This window comes from Cyprinodon tularosa, unplaced genomic scaffold, assembly GCF_016077235.1.
Source record: "Cyprinodon tularosa strain WSP-4 unplaced genomic scaffold, ASM1607723v1 ctg467, whole genome shotgun sequence".
In the NCBI taxonomy this organism is placed as follows: domain Eukaryota; kingdom Metazoa; phylum Chordata; class Actinopteri; order Cyprinodontiformes; family Cyprinodontidae; genus Cyprinodon; species Cyprinodon tularosa.
The window spans coordinates 1,908,814-1,928,094 of record NW_024039193.1 but is presented as its reverse complement, the minus strand read 5'-3'; the positions used below and the strand labels follow the sequence as shown (position 1 = coordinate 1,928,094).

General features: G+C 37.4%; 1 protein-coding gene across 1 annotated transcript in view; it reads left to right on the top strand.

The window, feature by feature from the left end:
• cntnap5a (contactin associated protein family member 5a) overlaps positions 1-14,528 on the top strand; it is a 288,938-nt gene extending 274,410 nt beyond the window's left edge. Inside the window, exon 24 of the mRNA XM_038301437.1 lies at positions 13,398-14,528. Within this exon, the coding sequence (XP_038157365.1) occupies positions 13,398-13,591 (194 nt within the window). The 3' untranslated portion in view covers positions 13,592-14,528. The remainder of the gene's footprint in view (positions 1-13,397) is intronic.
• The last annotated feature ends 4,753 nt before the right edge of the window (positions 14,529-19,281 follow it).

Below are 19,281 nucleotides of genomic sequence, written 5' to 3'. Positions count from 1 at the left end.
ATTCTCATTTCCCCATAGTCTTAATGTTTCCTGTTGCGTCTCCTGATAACTGAGTTTAAGCTCATTTTCAGACTGGCTGCTTGCAGTGTCTTATTCCATGTTGTAATGTAAGTAAAGTATTCTGTTTAATCGGGAAATAAAGACTTCTTCTCATATTCTGGTAAAGAAACCGATCAGGAAAACATGTTAGATCTAAATCTGACCACAGCCACCCTGCGCTAATAAAAAAAAGCTTGTTGACACATGATATAACTGAAGTCTTTAAAACAGACTCTAGTTGAACTTTATCTTTGCATCTGACATCCCTAGAGGCTTATTGTTTGATTTAGATAAAAGCCACAGTTTGTCATCTGTCATAAGTTCGACATGGAGATGGGATTCACTTTGATAGAGCAACCACTGAGGCTGAACAAAAACACAGGCAGCAGGAAAATAATGTCATTCCTTCCTGCTTCTTTAAAACCCTGCTAATTATCACATCACACAGCATTTACAATCAGTTGTGGAACGTTATTCCTCAGATCTAATTTTATTGTTGAGCACATCCACCAGTTAGTTAATGCAAATTGATGTAGCATGAAGGCCAAATGTAAACGTAAATGTTCGGCATTGCCAGAAAAATGTAATGACAAAAGCAGTTTAGAAACTATAAATTATGGTTCCATTTCCGTTTAATTTAGTTTAACTGCATATAGGGCATGAGCACCTCTATAGAGCCAAAAGTATTTGCTCAGTCATCCAAATTATTGGAATCAGGTGTTCCAATCGCTTCCATGGCCACAGGTGTATAAAATCAAGCAACTAGGCATGCAGACTGTTGTTACAAACATTTGTGGCAGAATGGGTCGCTCTATCGTGGAACTGTCATAGAATGCCACCTGTGCATCAAATCCAGTCGTGATATCCTAAACATTCCACAGTAAACTGTTAGCTCTATCAAAAGACAATGGAAGTGTTTGGTAATGACAGCAACTCACCCAGGAAGCGGTTGGCCACATAAACTGAAAGATTTGTGTCAGTAAATACTAAAAGACGAAGTGCAAAGTGGTCGCCAACTATGTGCAGTTATTTACTACAAACCTCCGAACCATCAGATTGGCTCAAGAACAGTGTGCAGAAAGCATGGAATGGGTTTCCATGGTTTCTAAGCCATACATCAATAAGTACAATGCAAAGTATAAGATGCAGTGGTGTGAAGCACACTGCCACCGGACTCCAGAGCAATAGAGAAATGTTCTCAGGAGGGTCAAATTTTGTTTCTCCATCTGGAAATCTGTTGGACGAGTCTGGGTTTGGCAGTTGCCAGGAGAACATTACTTGTCTGACTGCATAGAGCCACGTGTAAAGTTTGGTTGAGGCGGGATTACATTCAAAGATTTACCAAACCAAAATACTGCATTTGCACCATATATATTTGTCTTAAAATGCTCTGAACTTCCATATCAATGCATTTTGCAGCATGTTTTTTTCTCCCACAGAGTTTACATTTGATCACTGCTGCACTTTATGGAATGGAATTGTTCATTTGACTGCTAAGATGCTGCTCATTTACTGTCTTAAAGGTTTACAAAAAGAATTTGGTTTTGTATACACTGTGTATACAAAATGAAAAAAGCAGTTGTTTATGTCTAATTATAAAGTTTCTTTATTCATCATTCAGCCTGGAGAAGCACTTCTGAAGGCTCAAATTTATGTTGTAGTACAGCCCATCAAAGAAAAGACAAAACAAAGACATTATACATGGAGGGGAGGTATCCAAGGTCTTGCAGCCATCAAACGCACTGCCCTTGCAGTTAAGGAAAAAAAAAGACAAAAGAATAAGAATGGGTGAGCAAAGACAGAAAATCATATTTTACACGTTATCTTTAGCAGGATACAAACGGAGATTGCAAAAAAAAAAACTCAGCACAAAGAAGCAACACAGATACAACACATTTCGCAGGGGGAATGGTGGAGATTGGTGTGATGCATAAATGTGTTTATATCCCAGTATGCTTGTTCGTATGCTTTGTGTGAGTGAAAAGTAAGACCATGAAGCACTGTTCCAAGGGCCATTGTCTTTAAATTATAAAGTACAGACTTTCTACATAAATGTACATAGAAAATTATTTCAACACATTGTTCTAAAGCAGGTGGGAGAGGCTAATAATTATGAGGTTAAATCATTATTATTATAGTTATGGTATTATGACCTTGCAACATCGTTATATGAGAAATAAATATATATTATTTCCTTCATCTAGGAAACAAATAATATCTTATATTATTTGTACAGAGCATCTGGAAAGAATTCACAGTGGGATTTAATATAATGTTCATCAACCAGCTGCACATGGAGCAAGTTCATAGATGTATTTAGGGAAGGGAGGGAGAGGGGCGTCATATTTAGGCAGCATCCAGGGGAGTTGAGTAGATATGACGAAGGCCATACACTGGGAGCCAGATATCAAATAGAAACAACTTGTTTGTATTAGGCTAACTCCTGATTTTTCTACCAGCCTGAGAGTTTTTTGCTGGTGTCTCACAATGGCGATTACAAGTAAGACAAATACTTGGACATTCCACCAGATCTGAGCTCACAACATTCTTCTGGATTGTACCATTTTAACTCTGAGTCCGGTAACCGCAGTCAGCCTGTGATCCTGTAGAAGGATCACATGCAGTTTAGGATTCTGTTCCCTTAACATCTGAGTCTGAGTTCTGATAGCTCTGCAGATTCCCTCATACATGCCAGGCAGCTTCACAATGGCCAGAACAGCCACCAACATCTTCAGAATTTTACCAGGCATCCGCCAACTCTATACAGCTGAAATACTCATAAAAAACACATTTATTTAGTTAGTTATTTACACATTTTCTACGTCCTCTACTGAAATCATGGTCAGGGGTATATCTCCTCTTTCTGCCAGGAATCCATTATGTATCTGGAGAAATACATCCCGTCTGAACAGGAGGGTTCCGCCTTATTGTGTAAAAAAAGAAAATGGATCAATTGCATTGAGAGACCAGCTGACCATATCTATAATTCACACTTTTGAATTTATTCAAAAAAGAGGCACCAAAAGAAAACAGGACACAGCTGAGGCAGGGCACACAGACTAGAAAGCCGGAGACAGAGAAAAAAGCATCCTCTTCCATCAAGAGCACTTTAGAAAAGATTAATCCCAGCGCAAAATGTACATTTGTTACATTTGTTACATTACTCCATATGTAATAGAGTGACTATAGGACCATTTCCTATAGTCACAATTCACACCACATATATATAATTAGGGGGTCCCCGCTCCATCTGGACATCAGTTTGGGGGTCCTTGGCCTGGAAAACATTGACGACCCCTGGCTTAAGGTGCTATCATGTAATCTTTAATGAAAATAATGATTATATGTTGCACAGTGTGAGTCAAAATCTAATTAAAGTTTTTTTTTATTGATGTAAAAAATAAAGACAATTTATTTTTTAAACTAGAGGAAGATTGCCCTTGACTGTTGCTTGTCAGTATTATCTCCAAATGATTTACATTTGAACACCCTTCGACTCAGAAGAGCATGAATGCGGTTGTCTATGTGGATCAAACATGTAGATAAAGGAAAGGAAGAAGGGCCTCAGCCAAGGTAGTATTCATTCATGACCTGCCAATGAAATCTGTTGTGAAGTTTCCACCTCATAAATTCTGGATCTGAGCTGCAAATGTCTAGCTTCATGCGTGGCCAGAGATGGCATCCATAGTGATACTTTGTTTGGATTTACAACAGATCTGCTCGAATAAATTTGGAACAGGTGGTTTTTCATTATAAATGAGTATCACACCATCATGGATGCAGTTGTCATAGCAAAGCGGCGCCAAGAATCATGCAGGCAATGTGACAAGATGTGTATGCAGCACAAAAGCATGGCATTAATTGCAGACTTGTAAGTTGTGTTGATTATTCGTGCTTACAATCTTATTTTAAAAAATTATCTATGCCCACCTCTTAATATAATATATATAATGCACTAAACTAAATTGTCAATTGACAGGGTTCACAGCTCAGTGAAAGGGTCAGAGATAAGACAAACACTCTGATGGCAAATTATAGCTACTTAGGTTTTCATAGGTGTCAATGAGGAAAGTCCTAAACTAACTAAAGTTCCTTATGTCGCGAGGATACAATACATAAGTGTATGCACTCCCAGGCAAAGGCTAGCCCACCAATTTAACAGAGAAAGACATTTCATTTCCATTCAGTTTATTTATATAGTGCCAGTTCACTACAAATGTCATCTCAAGGGACTTTACAGAGATAATTCAACCAGATCATCTATAGTAGTCAGAATGGTTAAAGGTTTTCTACATTTGTTGGTAGACTACACCACTGTGTGGATGTGGGCCCCTATTCATATGAGCATGTGATGAACCATTAAGGCACTTCCCAGAGTCAATTTATTTAAATACTATGACAAGTTGGTTAAAATGTTTTCTATCCTGCATATTGCATTAAGTCATCGACTTGCAGAACTCAGTGATGAGAGTTTAAAAACTGTGAACAGTTGCTATTTTGGGGATGTTGACGTTGCAGCAATCCCTAATACTAAGCATGAATGTGGCAGTAGTGGAAAAGAGAAGTTTAATTCAACAGAGGAATCGTCCAGAGTGATCAACCTTTTGCATCCTGCTGTAGTAGAAGATAGCAAGCCCACAAAGATCCCCCCTGAACCTTTATGTTAAATATGCAGCCATGAAGCCGAGAGTTTGTTGGTCAAGTTTAAATGGAATGGATAAGACCAGGACAACTGGATGCTCCTGAATGAATCTGTAGAAACCTAGAAGGACTAGCCTCACAGCAGGAAAACCTCTATCACAGGAAGGCCTCTGCCTTATTATTGCAGCATGCAGCTGCATGCCAAGCTTCACCCGACGCTGTAAAAAAAGATATTAGCTTGATGTGACTGCTCCTGCTAAAGGAAATTTAGTCCTTCCTGGAAGCTCTAATGATGTGAACCCTTTCTGATTGGTCACTGGGAACAGTTGTCATTTAAACAGACAATGGCAAAACATGACACCTGTATTTTTTCCATAGTGAGAGAAATAAACTAAATTCCATGGAAGAGAACTTAAGGTTAAGGTGAATATAACCCCCTGTTCTCTGATTAGCAGTAGTCCAGTCTCACTAGAAAAAGGAAAAGAAGAGGCGTGCTTGTTTTCGACAACTTGCGGCTTCATCAGCCCTGTATATAGAGTAAGGGTTTGGGTCCCTCCTGACATAGACACCATTGGTACCAGTCATTCAGGGTGTGGATCAATAGGAATAAACAACATGAAATAATTATTATAATTGTTTTGTTTTTGTAGTAGTAGTAATAGTAACAGTAGCATTACTATTGTTGTATACTATAGGGACATGAACAGAAGCACAACTTCAACATTTTCTTGGTGTTCCACCCAGAAGAGCAGAGACAGAAGATCTATTTTTTAAAAAGTGCATTGCATAAAAACTATAAAATCGGTATAAAGTATGGAAGCGTGAAATAAGAGTTTAATCCTCGATTAAAACTTGCCTTCTAATTTTTAACAACAGACACAGCACTAAGACATTTGCTACAACTAGTCATTAGGTTTTTCACACTGCTCTGAAAATTTCCATTGGTCGTAGAAGAACCAAGTTTATTGGACTCTTAATCCAAGGCAAGGCAAGGCAAATTTATTTGTAAAGCACAATTCAGTACAAAGACAATGCAAAGTGCTTTACTTGATTGACTAATGATGCTTTAGTTGAACTGCTTAACTAGAACAGTTGAAGGCAATCCTAAACAAATGTGTTTTTAGTCTTGATTTAAAGCAACTCAGGCTTTCCGCACATTTACACTTTTCTGGAAGTTTGTTCCAGATAAGTGGAGCATAGGAACTAAATGCTGCTTCTCCATGTTTAGTTCTGGTTCTAGGTATGCAGAGCAGGCTGGAGCCAGAAGACCTGAGTGGTCTGGAGGGTTGATACACTGATAGCAAGTCTGTGATGTATTTAGATGCTAAGCCATTCAGAGATTTATAGACTAACAGAACTGGGGTGATGTGCTCTACTTTCTTAGTCTTAGTGAGGACACGGGCAGCAGCGTTCTGGATTAGCTGCAGCTGTCTGATTCACTTTTTAGGCAGACCTGTGAAAACACCATTGCAGTAATCAATTCGACTAAAAATAAAAACATGGATTAGTTTTTCCAGTTCATGCTGAGACATTAGTCCTTTAATCCTGGCAGCTGTACCTCTCAGAAAAAACATATAATACTTCTACCTCAGTGGTCATGTGTGGTTTCTTTCCATTCATGCATCCTTCCCTCCGAATAAAATGGGTTTGGTCAATGCAGAAAAAGCTCAATTTATTTCTCTTCTTACCAAAGTTCTTTCTCCCATGCTTTATTAGCATAATGTGTTACCGTTGGTGTTCTTGGTGACTGTGCTCCCAGCTGCTTTCAGATCATTAACTAGCTCTTCCCCTGGAGCTGTAGGCTGATCTCTCACCTTTCTCTTGATCATGCTCTACCCATGAGCCAAAACCTTACATGGAATTGAAGATGGAGGGAAACTGATTATATATTTTTTAAATTCTATATTCATTACCCAATGATCATTTTAGCTAAAGTGTAAGTTTTTTAATCCATTCAGGATCAAACAAATCAGTTAACCTGTGTTATCTTAAAGCACTTTGACTAAAACATTTGTATTACATTGTTTTTTTATGATTCTGTTGGTCCTATTGTATACTTTTTTATTCATATACATTGTTTTCCATCAATGTCTTTGAATTAAGGCTGCAATTAAAGTATTAATTACTATAAATGAATCGGTATGAAATTACAGAAAGATTTTTTTAAATCATTAGGGTTTTTATAAATATATAGCACAAACAAACATGCAAGGTTAGGTAATAATCTTTTAATCAAATACTGGATTTCTTACAGTATCCTTATGAGCACTGGGACTGCACAAATAGAAACATCTAGAAACATCCTATAAATGTGCCCACAAGTGTCAATATGATCAACAGATTTGTTTAAAACATTTGGATTGAAGTGACTGTAACTTTTAAATAAGACAAAGAGGCTTTGAAAATATTGAAAACAGCTGAGTTTTCTTCTTCTACATGTTGGGGTTGTAGTCTGTGCTACACGACACCACAGAGTCGTTCAGAATATTGGGTACATGCCGCACTGAGCAGGGTAAGGTCTGATGGACCCAGCATGCAAGGTATAGAAATTCAAATTCCCTTCCCATTCCCCTTTTGTTACATCTAGACCAAGACCCCTGGTCCGTTAGGCACTGTAAACAGGCGGGGGGTGGTGGGCTCATGTCACCCTTATGCCTATACCTTTACTATTAGAAAAAATCAAAGTAATTTTTTCTTAAAATAAGTGCATTACTTCTTGGATTGAGGGGGTAAAAGATACATTTTGCCAATGGAACAAGACAATTTACATTTAAAATAAGAAAACACAATTTCATTGTCTTATTTCAAGTGCATAATATCTATTTATCTTATTTTAATAGTAGAAATACTCATTCCATTGGCAAATTATTTCATTTACCTACTCAAATGAAGGCTAAATACACTTGGTTTAAGAAATTGTTACTTATTTCTAGATTGTTTTTCCAGTGTACAAGCCTTTACTACATAACGCTGGTAAAGATTCTCTGTCATCCAGCTCATAGTCATTCCAAAACTAGTAAAAAAAAAAAAACAATCCACTAGACTTTGTTTCCAAGTTTGAAGACATTTCGCTTCCCATCCAAGAATTGAAAAAGCTTCCTGGATGGGAAGCGAAACGTCTTCAAGCTTGGAAACAAATTCCAGTGGATTGTTTTTTAACTTTTTGGGGGTTTACTACGGAACTAGTCATCTGGTGGTTCAGATTCTTTATTCTAGAAAAGTTCACAAAGAGTAGAGCATGATAAGATGTAATAATTAGGTGAGCAGATACTTACACTGAATTTATCCAGAAATTCCATTTATTACAATATCGGAATTTTAACTGTTGCCGAGCTAGTATTTGTGTTTAGGTGATCTTCCTAAGCGGGTCAACCACTATAGAAGGAGCTGGTCACATTCTTTAAGAGACAAAAAAAAAAAACTTCAAAGTGAGGCTTTTCTTTCCTTCAGCCTTTTACTGCACTGCAACACTCATTAAACATCTTTATGTATAAATATGAAGATAAGTTCATGCCAAAAGTAACGAAAAGCAGAAATAGGCTGAAGGATAAGGGGATGCTTTAATTGCATTTTTTAACTAGGAATTCCAAATACCGAGAATTATTCTGCATTAAAACCTTTTTTAATTAAATAATGTAAAAAACAAAAAACAAAATAACCCTAGTTAATCACTGTAAGAAAAACAGATTAACTGAAGAGGCTAATGTGATGGGACTATTGTTGCTCTGTGGAGAGCTTATGGATGCTTCACTCATCTCTCCTTGGCCTTATAACCTTTTCAGAAAAGCTCAAAGAAAATTGCTTTGCCGAAGACAAAGGAAGCTTTTTCCCCCTGTTCATCTATGCCCTTTCTCAGGAGCCCTGCATGCCAGTTTTCAGCTGTTCAGCACGGACTGCTTTAAAGCTGCATATAACTTCTCTTCCTTAGCGTCTCTACTTGCCATCGAGATGGAACATCATTTCAGAAAATGTGCTTGTCATAAATTAACGATGGACCGTGTCAGGAGGTTGAAGGTGGACAACAAGAATATTCACCTGATTCCAAAACATGTAGCTCATGTTTAATTTTCTTTTTCTTTTTTTTTTTGTGGTGTTAAATTCAAGTTTCTTTTCTTCACCAGAGCACCACATCCGTTTCCAGGCAACAAGCTGCAAGTTCATGTTACCAATCTGCTTCTGTTTACCAAAGAGACAAAAGTGTTACTAACCTGCTCACTGAACTCATGCCCAGAAAGAAAATGAGATGTTTCCCAATCATTTCTTATGTTCAATTTAAATTAAGGATAAGAAAAAGCTTTAATTTGATGAAGTTCAGGCTTTATTTTAGTATGCTTTATGTGCGAACTTCAACAAACAGGAGCTCTACCTGAATGTGTTAATATTGTGTTACTGTTTTTACCTCTTGAACGCAAAAGCAGTCATTTTTTTATAGTTATTCATACTCTCCATAGTTCTCTTTTATGTGTAAGAATAAAATAACTGTTCAGACTCTAAGCTGGCTGTTGCCAGCATTCTGTTGTGGTTAAATTATCTCAGAGGGGTGTGAGAGCTCCATGTACCAACACCTGCAGTAAACTATGCTAACTGAGCAGAGTTCAGGGAGCAACAAAGTGGCTGCTACATTAAAGCTGCATATGATCATTTTTTTCTATTTAGAGTCGAGTTATAAAAACATTAAAATGTGAGTAGTTGAGGGATGCTGACTGTTTAAGGATCAACTGTAATTTATTCACTGATGCAGAAAAAGAATTCAGACCATATCTATTCAGTGTTCATTTCCAGGTCAGGTTACACAATAAAACAACTGGGCGTTGTATTTTTGGCATAAAGATGTTTTGCCATGTTGTGAGCATGCTTGTTGATGAGTTCAAACTCCCCAGTGTTAACACCATCCTGACAGCAAGGGCAGAAGAAATGCAACACACTGCAAAAACGATCCTAAAATCCTTCAAATAAGTTGTTACCCTTTATTTGAGTGGGTAAATGGGACGATCTGCCAATGGAATGAGTGTCTTTAGCCTTAAAAAAAGATAATGAGATTCACTTGAAAAAGGAGACTGCCGTTTTTTTCTTATTTTAAATGTAAATTCTCTAATTCCATTGGCAGTGTCTCACTTACCTGCTCAATTCAAGAACAAATGCACTTGATTTAATAAAGATTTACTTATGTCGGTTTACATTTTTTGCAGTACATTATTTTTTCATATTCCAGCTTCCTCGTTACATAAAGTACTGTTTATAGACTAACATCTCTGCCGTTCCAGTTATTATTTATTTATTTATTCTGAATTCTGTCCTTCACTGTATTGTAGCATCGGGCTATTGTTTTAGAAATAATAAACACATAAATAAACATGTCAGTCCTTAACCTTCTTTCCTCTTTTTCTTTTTTCTCATTTTAGGATTCAAACCTAAAGTCAAATAAGTTCTAAATAAGTTCATCTCCATTTTGTAGCAGTATCAGAATAAAATCTTCCTCTGTGAAGAATTAAACCTTTCTGAACCGTTGTCACGTTGTAGTGCCTCCGAATCTACAGAATCATACCGCCACAATAAGGCCTCTTTTCCATCTGTAACTCATCTATTCAGGTTGACACAGTTCCATTTAGATTCATTCATCTCCCATTAGAAGTAGTATTTCAGTGGGGGGATCTTTAATAGCAAGGTGACCTTGGTAGTCTTGGAATGGCTGGAACCAGAAGTTAGCATCCTCTGAAAGTAGTAATGGATCCACGTAACAATTACTGCAGAAAAAACTTTGATTTATAGTGAATCCATTTAACTCTGTACTAGTGGAAAGGTGGTTAAGGCAACTGTCAGCAACAGCGGGTCAGACCCCTCCAAGTGGTTAAGAAACAGCAGCTGATTTCATTTATGCTTTTTCATGAGTTTCAAGTGGATTTGTTGTGGCCATTTAAACTATTCACAATAACAGCCAAATACAGATGGACTAGTTTGGTTAAATAACAACCGTTAAAGATGTAGTGGTTAAAATAATGTTATGAAGAGCTTCAAAATTATGCAGAATGTTCTGTTGACTGGTTTGTAGTCAGCACAGAAATCACTGCAAATTTTTTCACTGCAAGTGTTTTTAGATGTTAATGATAACCGTAAACAGATTTTGTTGCCGTTTAACAGACTGGTGAAGAGGATGCAAATAGTTGCATATATATATATATATATATATATATATGTATATATATATATATATATATATATATATATATATATATATATATATATATATATATATATATATATTAGGGCTGTCGGTTTTAAAGCGTTATTAACTCGTTAACTGCTTTAGAGTATAACGGCGACATTTTTTTTAAAGCACGTTAATCGCGCATCAAAGCAAACGCACCGTGCGCTTTTGTTCTTTATTTTTCCACAGCGCTCGCTGTACTGTTTGTTTTACCCTCGGCGCTTTCCGTAGCTTCAGGAACGCTAAGTTTTGGGAGAGACCGCAGCATAACAGACCCGTGCTTTGAATGAGCAAAAATGGCCAGCAGACAAGGTATCCTGAATGATAAGTTTCATTTTAATGTTATCCCAGAAGGCTGTCTTGACAAAACCTGAGTCCTATGTCTATGTTGTCCAGAAGAAACGAGCGTCTCATTGGCTTAGCGCCAACAAGACAAAGAAATAAATTAAGTCATGTGGAATGCACTGCTGCTGCAATTCCTGTTCAGACCAAAGGAATATTAAAGCATTTTGATGTTACATGTTCTACATGTAAAATGTTATGTTGTTGAGATGACTGCAAAGCCCAGTTATTGTAAATTTGTTTGATTTATTTATTATTTTGTGAGTAACTTCATTTTATTTGAATTAAGTCTGAATTTCATAACGGAATGTGCACTTTATTTTAACACTACATCTTTATTTTTGTCCTATGTTTGAGAAAAAACTTAATTTTATGGAGTTCTTTGAAGTACTGTTTACTGTTCTGTAGTTTTGTAATTTTTTTTTACAAATTTTGAATAATTATTGGCCGGAATTTAAACCAGGATATTTTTATTCTAGTTTTTTAAAAGTGCTTTAAAAAAAAAATAATTAAAAAAACTTATTGTTTAAGCACGTTTTTTTTTTACATTATTGCACATTTGCATTTTTAAAATGCCCAAATAAAATATGCGATTAATTTGCGATTAATCCTGAGTTAACTGTTGATATTATGCGATTAATCGCGATTAAAATTTTTAATAGCTTGACAGCACTAATATATATATATATATATATATATATATATATAGTACCGTTTAAAAGTTTGGGGTCACATTGAAATGTCTTTATTTTTTAAGGAAAAGGACTGTACCTTTCAATGAATATAACTTTAAACTAGTCTTAACTTTAAAGATATATACATTGCTAATGTGGTAAATGACTAGTCTAGCTGCAAATGTCGGGTTTTTGGTGCAATATCTACACAGGTGTATAGAGGCTCATTTCCAGCAACTATAACCCCAGTGTTCTAATAGTACATTGTCTTTGCTCATTGGCTCAGAAGGCTAATTGATGATTAGAAAACCCTTGTGCAACCATGTTTACACATCTGAAAACAGTTTAGCTTGTTACAGAAGCTAGAAAACGGACCTTCCTTTGAGCAGATTGAGTGTCTGGAGCATCACATTTGTGGGGTCAAGTAAACGCTTAAAATGGCCGAAAAAAGAGAACTTTCATCTGAAACTCGACAGTCTATTCTTGTTCTTAGAAATGAAGGCTAATCCATGCGAGAAATTGCTAAGAAATTGAAGATTTCCTACAACGGTGTGTACTGCTCCCTTCAGAGGACAGCACAAACAGGCTCTAACCATAGTAGAAAAAGAAGTGGGAGGCCGCGTTGCACAACTGAGCAAGAAGATACTTACATTAGAGTCTCTAGTTTGAGAAACAGACGCCTCACAGGTCCCCAACTGGCATCTTCATTAAATAGTGCCTGCAGTAGCCTGTTTGTGCTGTCCTCTAAAGGGAGTATATATATATTGGTTCCATGGGTTCTGGAGGATTTCCTCCAAACCTCTGAATACAATATTAAGCGATATATTTTAGAAAATTAAATCATTGAATATACTTTGGCTTTTGCATTTTGAGACGGAGGCGGTTTTGCATTTATAGATCTGAGATTGTTTCCATCCATTTAAAAAAGATGAAGGGATAAGCGGTCTGAATAGCGGTTAGTTTTGGCTTAGGACCAGACAGCTGCAGGCCACAGACTTCACGGCACTTCATACATCCCTCATCAACAAAAAAGACCAAAAATCCCTTTGATAAATAAAATATGCTTTGTTTTGTTTGAATGGGCTTGGAGTTTGGAAGAGAAAATGTTCCAAAATGTTTAAAGTACAACAGAACACAGATGATCAAACTTCCCCTCATTGGCATTTCACATGCATCTAATTCTGCTTGATAAAAACAGAACCTTAACACAGAGCAGCGCATATCTGAGTCTCTTTTATTGAATCTGGCAAACAGATCAAACGGAAAACAAAGGCGCACACTTTTGTTGATAAGCAGCCACAGTTTGAGGGATGCAGGTGGCTTCTTTATGAATGATTTACTGATCCGTGTTCGCCACTGAACATGGGAATGCTGCTGCTGTTTTTTGAGTGCCAGCATGTTTTTGTACTGGAAGGTGAATCTCTTCCTGCCTCCAGGCATGACTTTCAACCCCCCTGTCATAATCCTCTAATTTTTCCTCCCTGCTGTGTTCTCAGGTGTGGTCACAGCGGTAGTCTTCATTGCCGTGTGCGCTCTGGCTGTGATAAGCCGCCTCCTCTATCAGCAGCGCCGGGCGAAGAGGAGCAGCAGCATGAAAGAGGAGCACAGACACAGCACGTACACAGACTACAGGACTGAGCTCCATCTCCAAAACTCTGTCAGGGACAATGTGAAGGAGTACTACATCTGAGCTCAGCAAGCAGCCTGTGCCACAAACTTACCTCTTTCTGACAAAGGACTTCACAGGTGGACACACTGCTGCAGCGACGACACACCCCAGTGCCCTGGAAGCTCCCAGGAACACTGCAAACACCTGCAGCCTCAATCCGCCCTCTCAACGCTCCTGTACAAGCTAGTGGCTGAATCTCTGCAGCTGTTAGTGTTTTTGATGTTGGTGAAATTGTCAGAATCAAGCTGCTGTGCTTTCTGTCATTGAAACTGTGTAAAGCATAAGATGAATGTCCTTCAGGGGGCTGACTGAAGGACGGCGTGAACACAGGGAGCAGAAGCTGCTGTCTATCCTATATGAACACAACACAACAAACGGTCCAACCCCGCCACCCCCCATCCGCCCTGAGCTGTGGGATGCACTGGGCTGTACATGTAGATGAGAAGTTGGAGACCAGGCCTGTAAGATATGCGTGCATTCGCTGCTGTAATTGTTTTTCCCTATTCCAGTGGTGATGAATGTTGTAGAAAAAATGGCGACTAAACTGCCTAAACGGTATGAGTGCCTAATTTGCATTATGCTTTTGTTTTTCAACATTTTACAAGATTTTTCATTGATATGCGCCAATGCAGTCACATTTGCATCAAACATGAACTTTTTGTCATTCGCTGGAGTGACCGACACCGCAAAAGCTGAGTCTCCCAGCCGTAACCAACCTCTGCTTCCTGAACCGAAGCAAAGGGAGCCTGTTTTTGTTCCTGAGGTGTTTTCCATTTCATCACATGAAGCAGCCAGATGCTAACAAAGCACAGAAGTCCAGACTCTGCAAATAGATGGAGACTTGAAGCCTCATTCATCAAACTCACAAAGAGCTTAAAATATGGGCGGAGGAGTGGAAACATGCAGGGTTTAGTGGAATTACTTCTAATGAATAATCAATAAATAGACATCCTCCCTCTCTAATTTTTCTTTATAAAAAAAAAAAAGAAAATGTATCTAATGGCACCTTTCATAAGAAGATATATGGGACCAACTTAAACCCATCAGTGGATGAGGAAATCTGTTTCTAATTAAAAAAAAAAAATATATATAAAGTATCTTTCACCCTTTTGACTTTAAGTCAACGTATAAGAACATTATTTTATTAACATGAGAAATGTTTTAAAAAGATTACTTCAAAGATAAGTAATATCGTTTTATTTGTTTAGATTTTACAGTGGCAAAGTTTATCTATATCACATATTTCAGTAGCAAAACAAGTGCTGTTTATGAAAAAAGGAAAATAATTATTATAGTTACAGTATAGATATAATAAATTTATAATAAATATATAAATACTGAACACAAACAAATGAAGACAATAAAAGTAAATAGTTAAGTTGATAAGAAGATTATTTAGAAAATTATGATGAAATGACTGATAAGAAAAAGAAACTTGGACTTCAAACTTAACTGATATTAAGATTTCACAATCAAAGGACAAGCTAAAACACATTTTTCATTTTAACTAAAGCAATTAATGAGTGCTTTATTCAGATTAGTGGAGCTTAAGAAGTAAAAGCTGTTTCTCCATGCTCAGGTCTGGTTGTAGGAATGCAGAGTAGATTAGAATCAGAAGAGGATAAGCAGGGAGTTAAACCAAATGTTTTGAATCTTGTGGTTTTCTACAACTGACTCAGGTGAAGAAGATAATACTGAAATAAAAAGCTACAGGACTCAGTTTAATGATGATGTATCCCAAAGTAGAAGTAACTTTTCTTTAAGTGATATTTTCATAATCTTTTTATTTTTAAGTACATAATAAACAGTTTCTGTCAATAAATAGTAAAATTACTGGCAAGTGATTTCAAAGTAAAATAATAACTACTCATTTAAATCAAATAATTACCGTATTTTCCGGACTGTAAGCCACTACAAGAAGGTGCGGCTTTTCTGTGAATTTTTCCTAACCGCCAAGGGAAGGGTCAAAGTTAGAAATTAAAGAATAAGGGGCTAATTTTCATTTAGCACAAGAACATGCTAGCAGCAGGCAGGACGGGAAACAAATGTCCCAAATTCACCCATTTTGCCATTTATTTGTCACATTAAAGCTGCCGACTCTATGGAAAGACTGGGCTCAACTCCTGCAGAGCTGAAATAAAGAGCCAACGAAGCCCCATCTTTCAATAGAAGCTCTTACTGCCACAAGCCAACAAGCTAACGGGAACTAGCATTGTTCTTTGTCCCTACTCAGGGTTAGTAGATATCAGTGGCTTATATATATAAATATATATATATATATATATATATATATATATATATATATATATATATATATATATATATACCTATCACATTTTTTACAAAAACTTAGTGGGTGGGGCTTAAAGTGAGGTGTGCTCTATAGTACGGTGGCCCTGAAGTGTAAACTGCAACTACAAATCTAAAAGCGCAACTACATTAAGGAAATCGCAACCGCATAATGCAAAGCGCAACTACATTAAGAAGAACAAAAATACATTAGGCAAAGCGCAACTATATTAAGAAGAACAAAACTACATAAAGCAAAGCGCAACTACATTAAGGAAAACACAATTACATTAACCTACCGGAAAAGGTAGGTACCAGTGGGAAACATGAGACATCGCTGATTGGACAATGGCGCCGTTTGACCCTTTAACCGGAAGTTGCGTCGTCTGAACAGTCCAGCTTCTTTTAAGTGTGTCTTCAGTGTACGCAAACTAACTGAAATTTCGTGATTAGTCTTGAGCATATCCAGTATCACCTCATACGTATGTCCTGATTCAAAATATTCCTGGATAACGGCAGCTATGTTTGGGGCGCCGACAATATCCATGTTTTCAAAAGCCGCGGCAGGCAGAATGACTTCCGGTTCAAGGGTCAAACGGCCCCGTCGTCCAATCAGCGATGTCTCATGTATCCCACTGGTACCTACCTTTTCCGATAGGTTAATGTAATTGTGTTTTCCTTTATGTAGTTGCGCTTTGCTTTATGTAGTTTTGTTTTTCCTAATGTAGTTGCGCTTTGCTTTATGTAGTTGCGTTTTCCTTAATGTAGTTGCGCTTTTAGACTTGTAGTTGCAGTTTGCACTTCAGGGCCACCGTACTATAGTCCGGAAAATAAGGTAATCTAATAGTTTTATATTTCATTTCACTGCAAATGTTAAAGGGTTGCACATGATATATGGAAACTAAAATGCTATTAGAAATATAAGATGTTGTAGTTTTCCATAGTGTTCTGATGGGTTCAGGATGCATACCTAGATGTGACTGGTAAAGCTGCTGACCTAATGACCTACGACTGTGGGCTGGAGAGTGTAGAAAAGCAGCAGGTCTAACAGCAGAGATGCAGCACCTGTCAGCAGCCCTGAAGCCGCTCTCTCTGACCTTCAGGTGGCGTGCTGAGCTGTCACAAAGGCGGACATTAAAACAAGGCTTGCAATTAGTCCTGAGCTGGACAGGGAGTGAGAATAGTGATGAAACCTTTCCTCAGGTTCATGTAGCAGTCGAGTGTGTAGATGGAGCAGTTTGGGTAGCAGTACCTGGAACAGAATTAGGTTTAGTAATCCCATCCAGAGGCAGTAAGCATGCTGGTGGCCTTTTGAGGATTATTAGCAGAAATAAAAGTTCTGAACTTTACATTCATATTACACAGAGTGGTCAGGTACTCAAATGACAAGACATTGTACACAGTGGGACGCTCTAGGAACAGTTCAAAAGAGAAACCTGTCAGTTAGCAGTTTTTTTTTTTTTTGAAAGCACCTACCATAATTTGTGACTGAATACATCTTTGATTCAGAAGGTATTCCCTGATATCAGTATCATCTCAGCGAAATGTCACAAAACTCCTGAACTAAAAGAAAGTAGTGCAAAATAAAAAATAGAACAAGCAAAGAACCAAGGCGTGATGAAAGGGTGCAGCTGACATCATACATCTTATTGTAATTAGCTGCCTACCTGTTGTCAGGAGCTCTTTTAAATGAGCACACTTCCATGCTCAGTGGAACACATGAGTCCTGATATATGCCTGAAACCAGCACAGTTTCCAGACTGTACAGGGATGTTTGATATATGAGGCTTCATTATTCTCTGCAAATTTTAAGGCTCGTCTGCAGGAAGTGTAGGACAGGGATAGTAAAACTGAGCGTTTAACATTGCTGCAAGAAAACATATATGTGAGGTTGTGCTATATTGATTGTGATTCGCACTGAACAATTGATAATCTCTGCAGGCCGGCGGGAGCCTCTTCTATTCTCTAAATATGGTGGATGTTGTGTAGGATGACTTTTACTGGAGGCTTTGACTGAGACAAATGGTCAGAATTTAGAATAACTAGAAGCAAAATAAAAAAAATCCAAGTTTTGTAATGACTTGCATTCGGGGGAGTTGACCCACTGCAGTTTTTCTGTGACTGTCTGGCTGCGCACAGGTTTAATTTGTCTTTTACTTCTCAACACAAATCAGCAATGCTAGAGCTTTCTGCACCTTGCAAAAAGCCAATCTGCCACTTGACTGAGTTTACCCATGCCCTGATTGACCTACACTGAGCTGGATGATGTTTCTGTTTTTCCAATGGATCTCGAGCAGAATCCTTTTATTCTAGACGCTACGCTGGTAGAGTGTGTGCACAAAAACTAAAATAAAACTGCACTTGAACTGCTGACGCACAGGACACAATTAAACCTTCTTAGCTTTTTATAGATTGATGGGTTTGGGAGGAAAGGAGCTGAAGGTGATACAAGGGGAAATTATTCTACCCAGTTTTATTTATCCGCTTGTCTGGCCTCTCGGATTACCACACCATCTCTGTCATCATCAGCTATGCTTTCAGCTCACAAGGCAAGACAACAGTTAATCCCAAAGAAAAGCTAAATTTACAAGTTGACAAAAATGCTGTGATTTCTGTTATTTCAGCATATTTAAGTCATTTAAAATAATCTTCTTGGGATTATTAACATTGAGAAGATGTGTCCCTTTGATTCCAGTTTTTGGACCAATCAATGCACTGATAGACTGGAGCTCCACAATGGCTGAAGATGAAGTAATAGGGGTTTGAGGTAAACAAGACAAGCATGATTAATCTGCAGCCACTGGACCTCCCTGTGCATGTCCCACAAGTATCCCTCAAAGATGTGATAGTGTGCAGATTTCCTGTAACAGTGAATGAATACATACCTCTGAGTATTTAGGTTATATTGCAAAGGGTAATACATGTGGTCACTTCTTAATGATTTGTATAGCTGCAGTTTTAATAAGGATCTACTGTATAGATGTATAATTTAATAATAAAATGGAGAATATTGCTAAACATTTCTGCTTGAATTCTTGCAAACACGTCACATATTTTATATAACACTGGCCTCTTTTTTGTCTTAATATTTAAACTTTTTTTTCAATATGCATCAGAACCATGCAAGTAAATGCTACATAACCCAACATTCATGTTGTAAGTAGAATCTAATTACTTTGGAGGATAAAAATTCCCTTAAAAGCAACAAACACCAATTGATGTTATAATACAACAACAACTACAGTAAACACACTATGTCATAATAGTCACAAGACATGCTTGGAAAATATAAAATAAAAATTTGAATTATTTCTGTCACTCCAATACTCATCATGGAGTAAGCGCTTTTTTTATTTTCTAATTCTGATGTTTATAACAGAAAAAATGTTTCCCATTATTTCTTCATGTAAATAAATTAATCA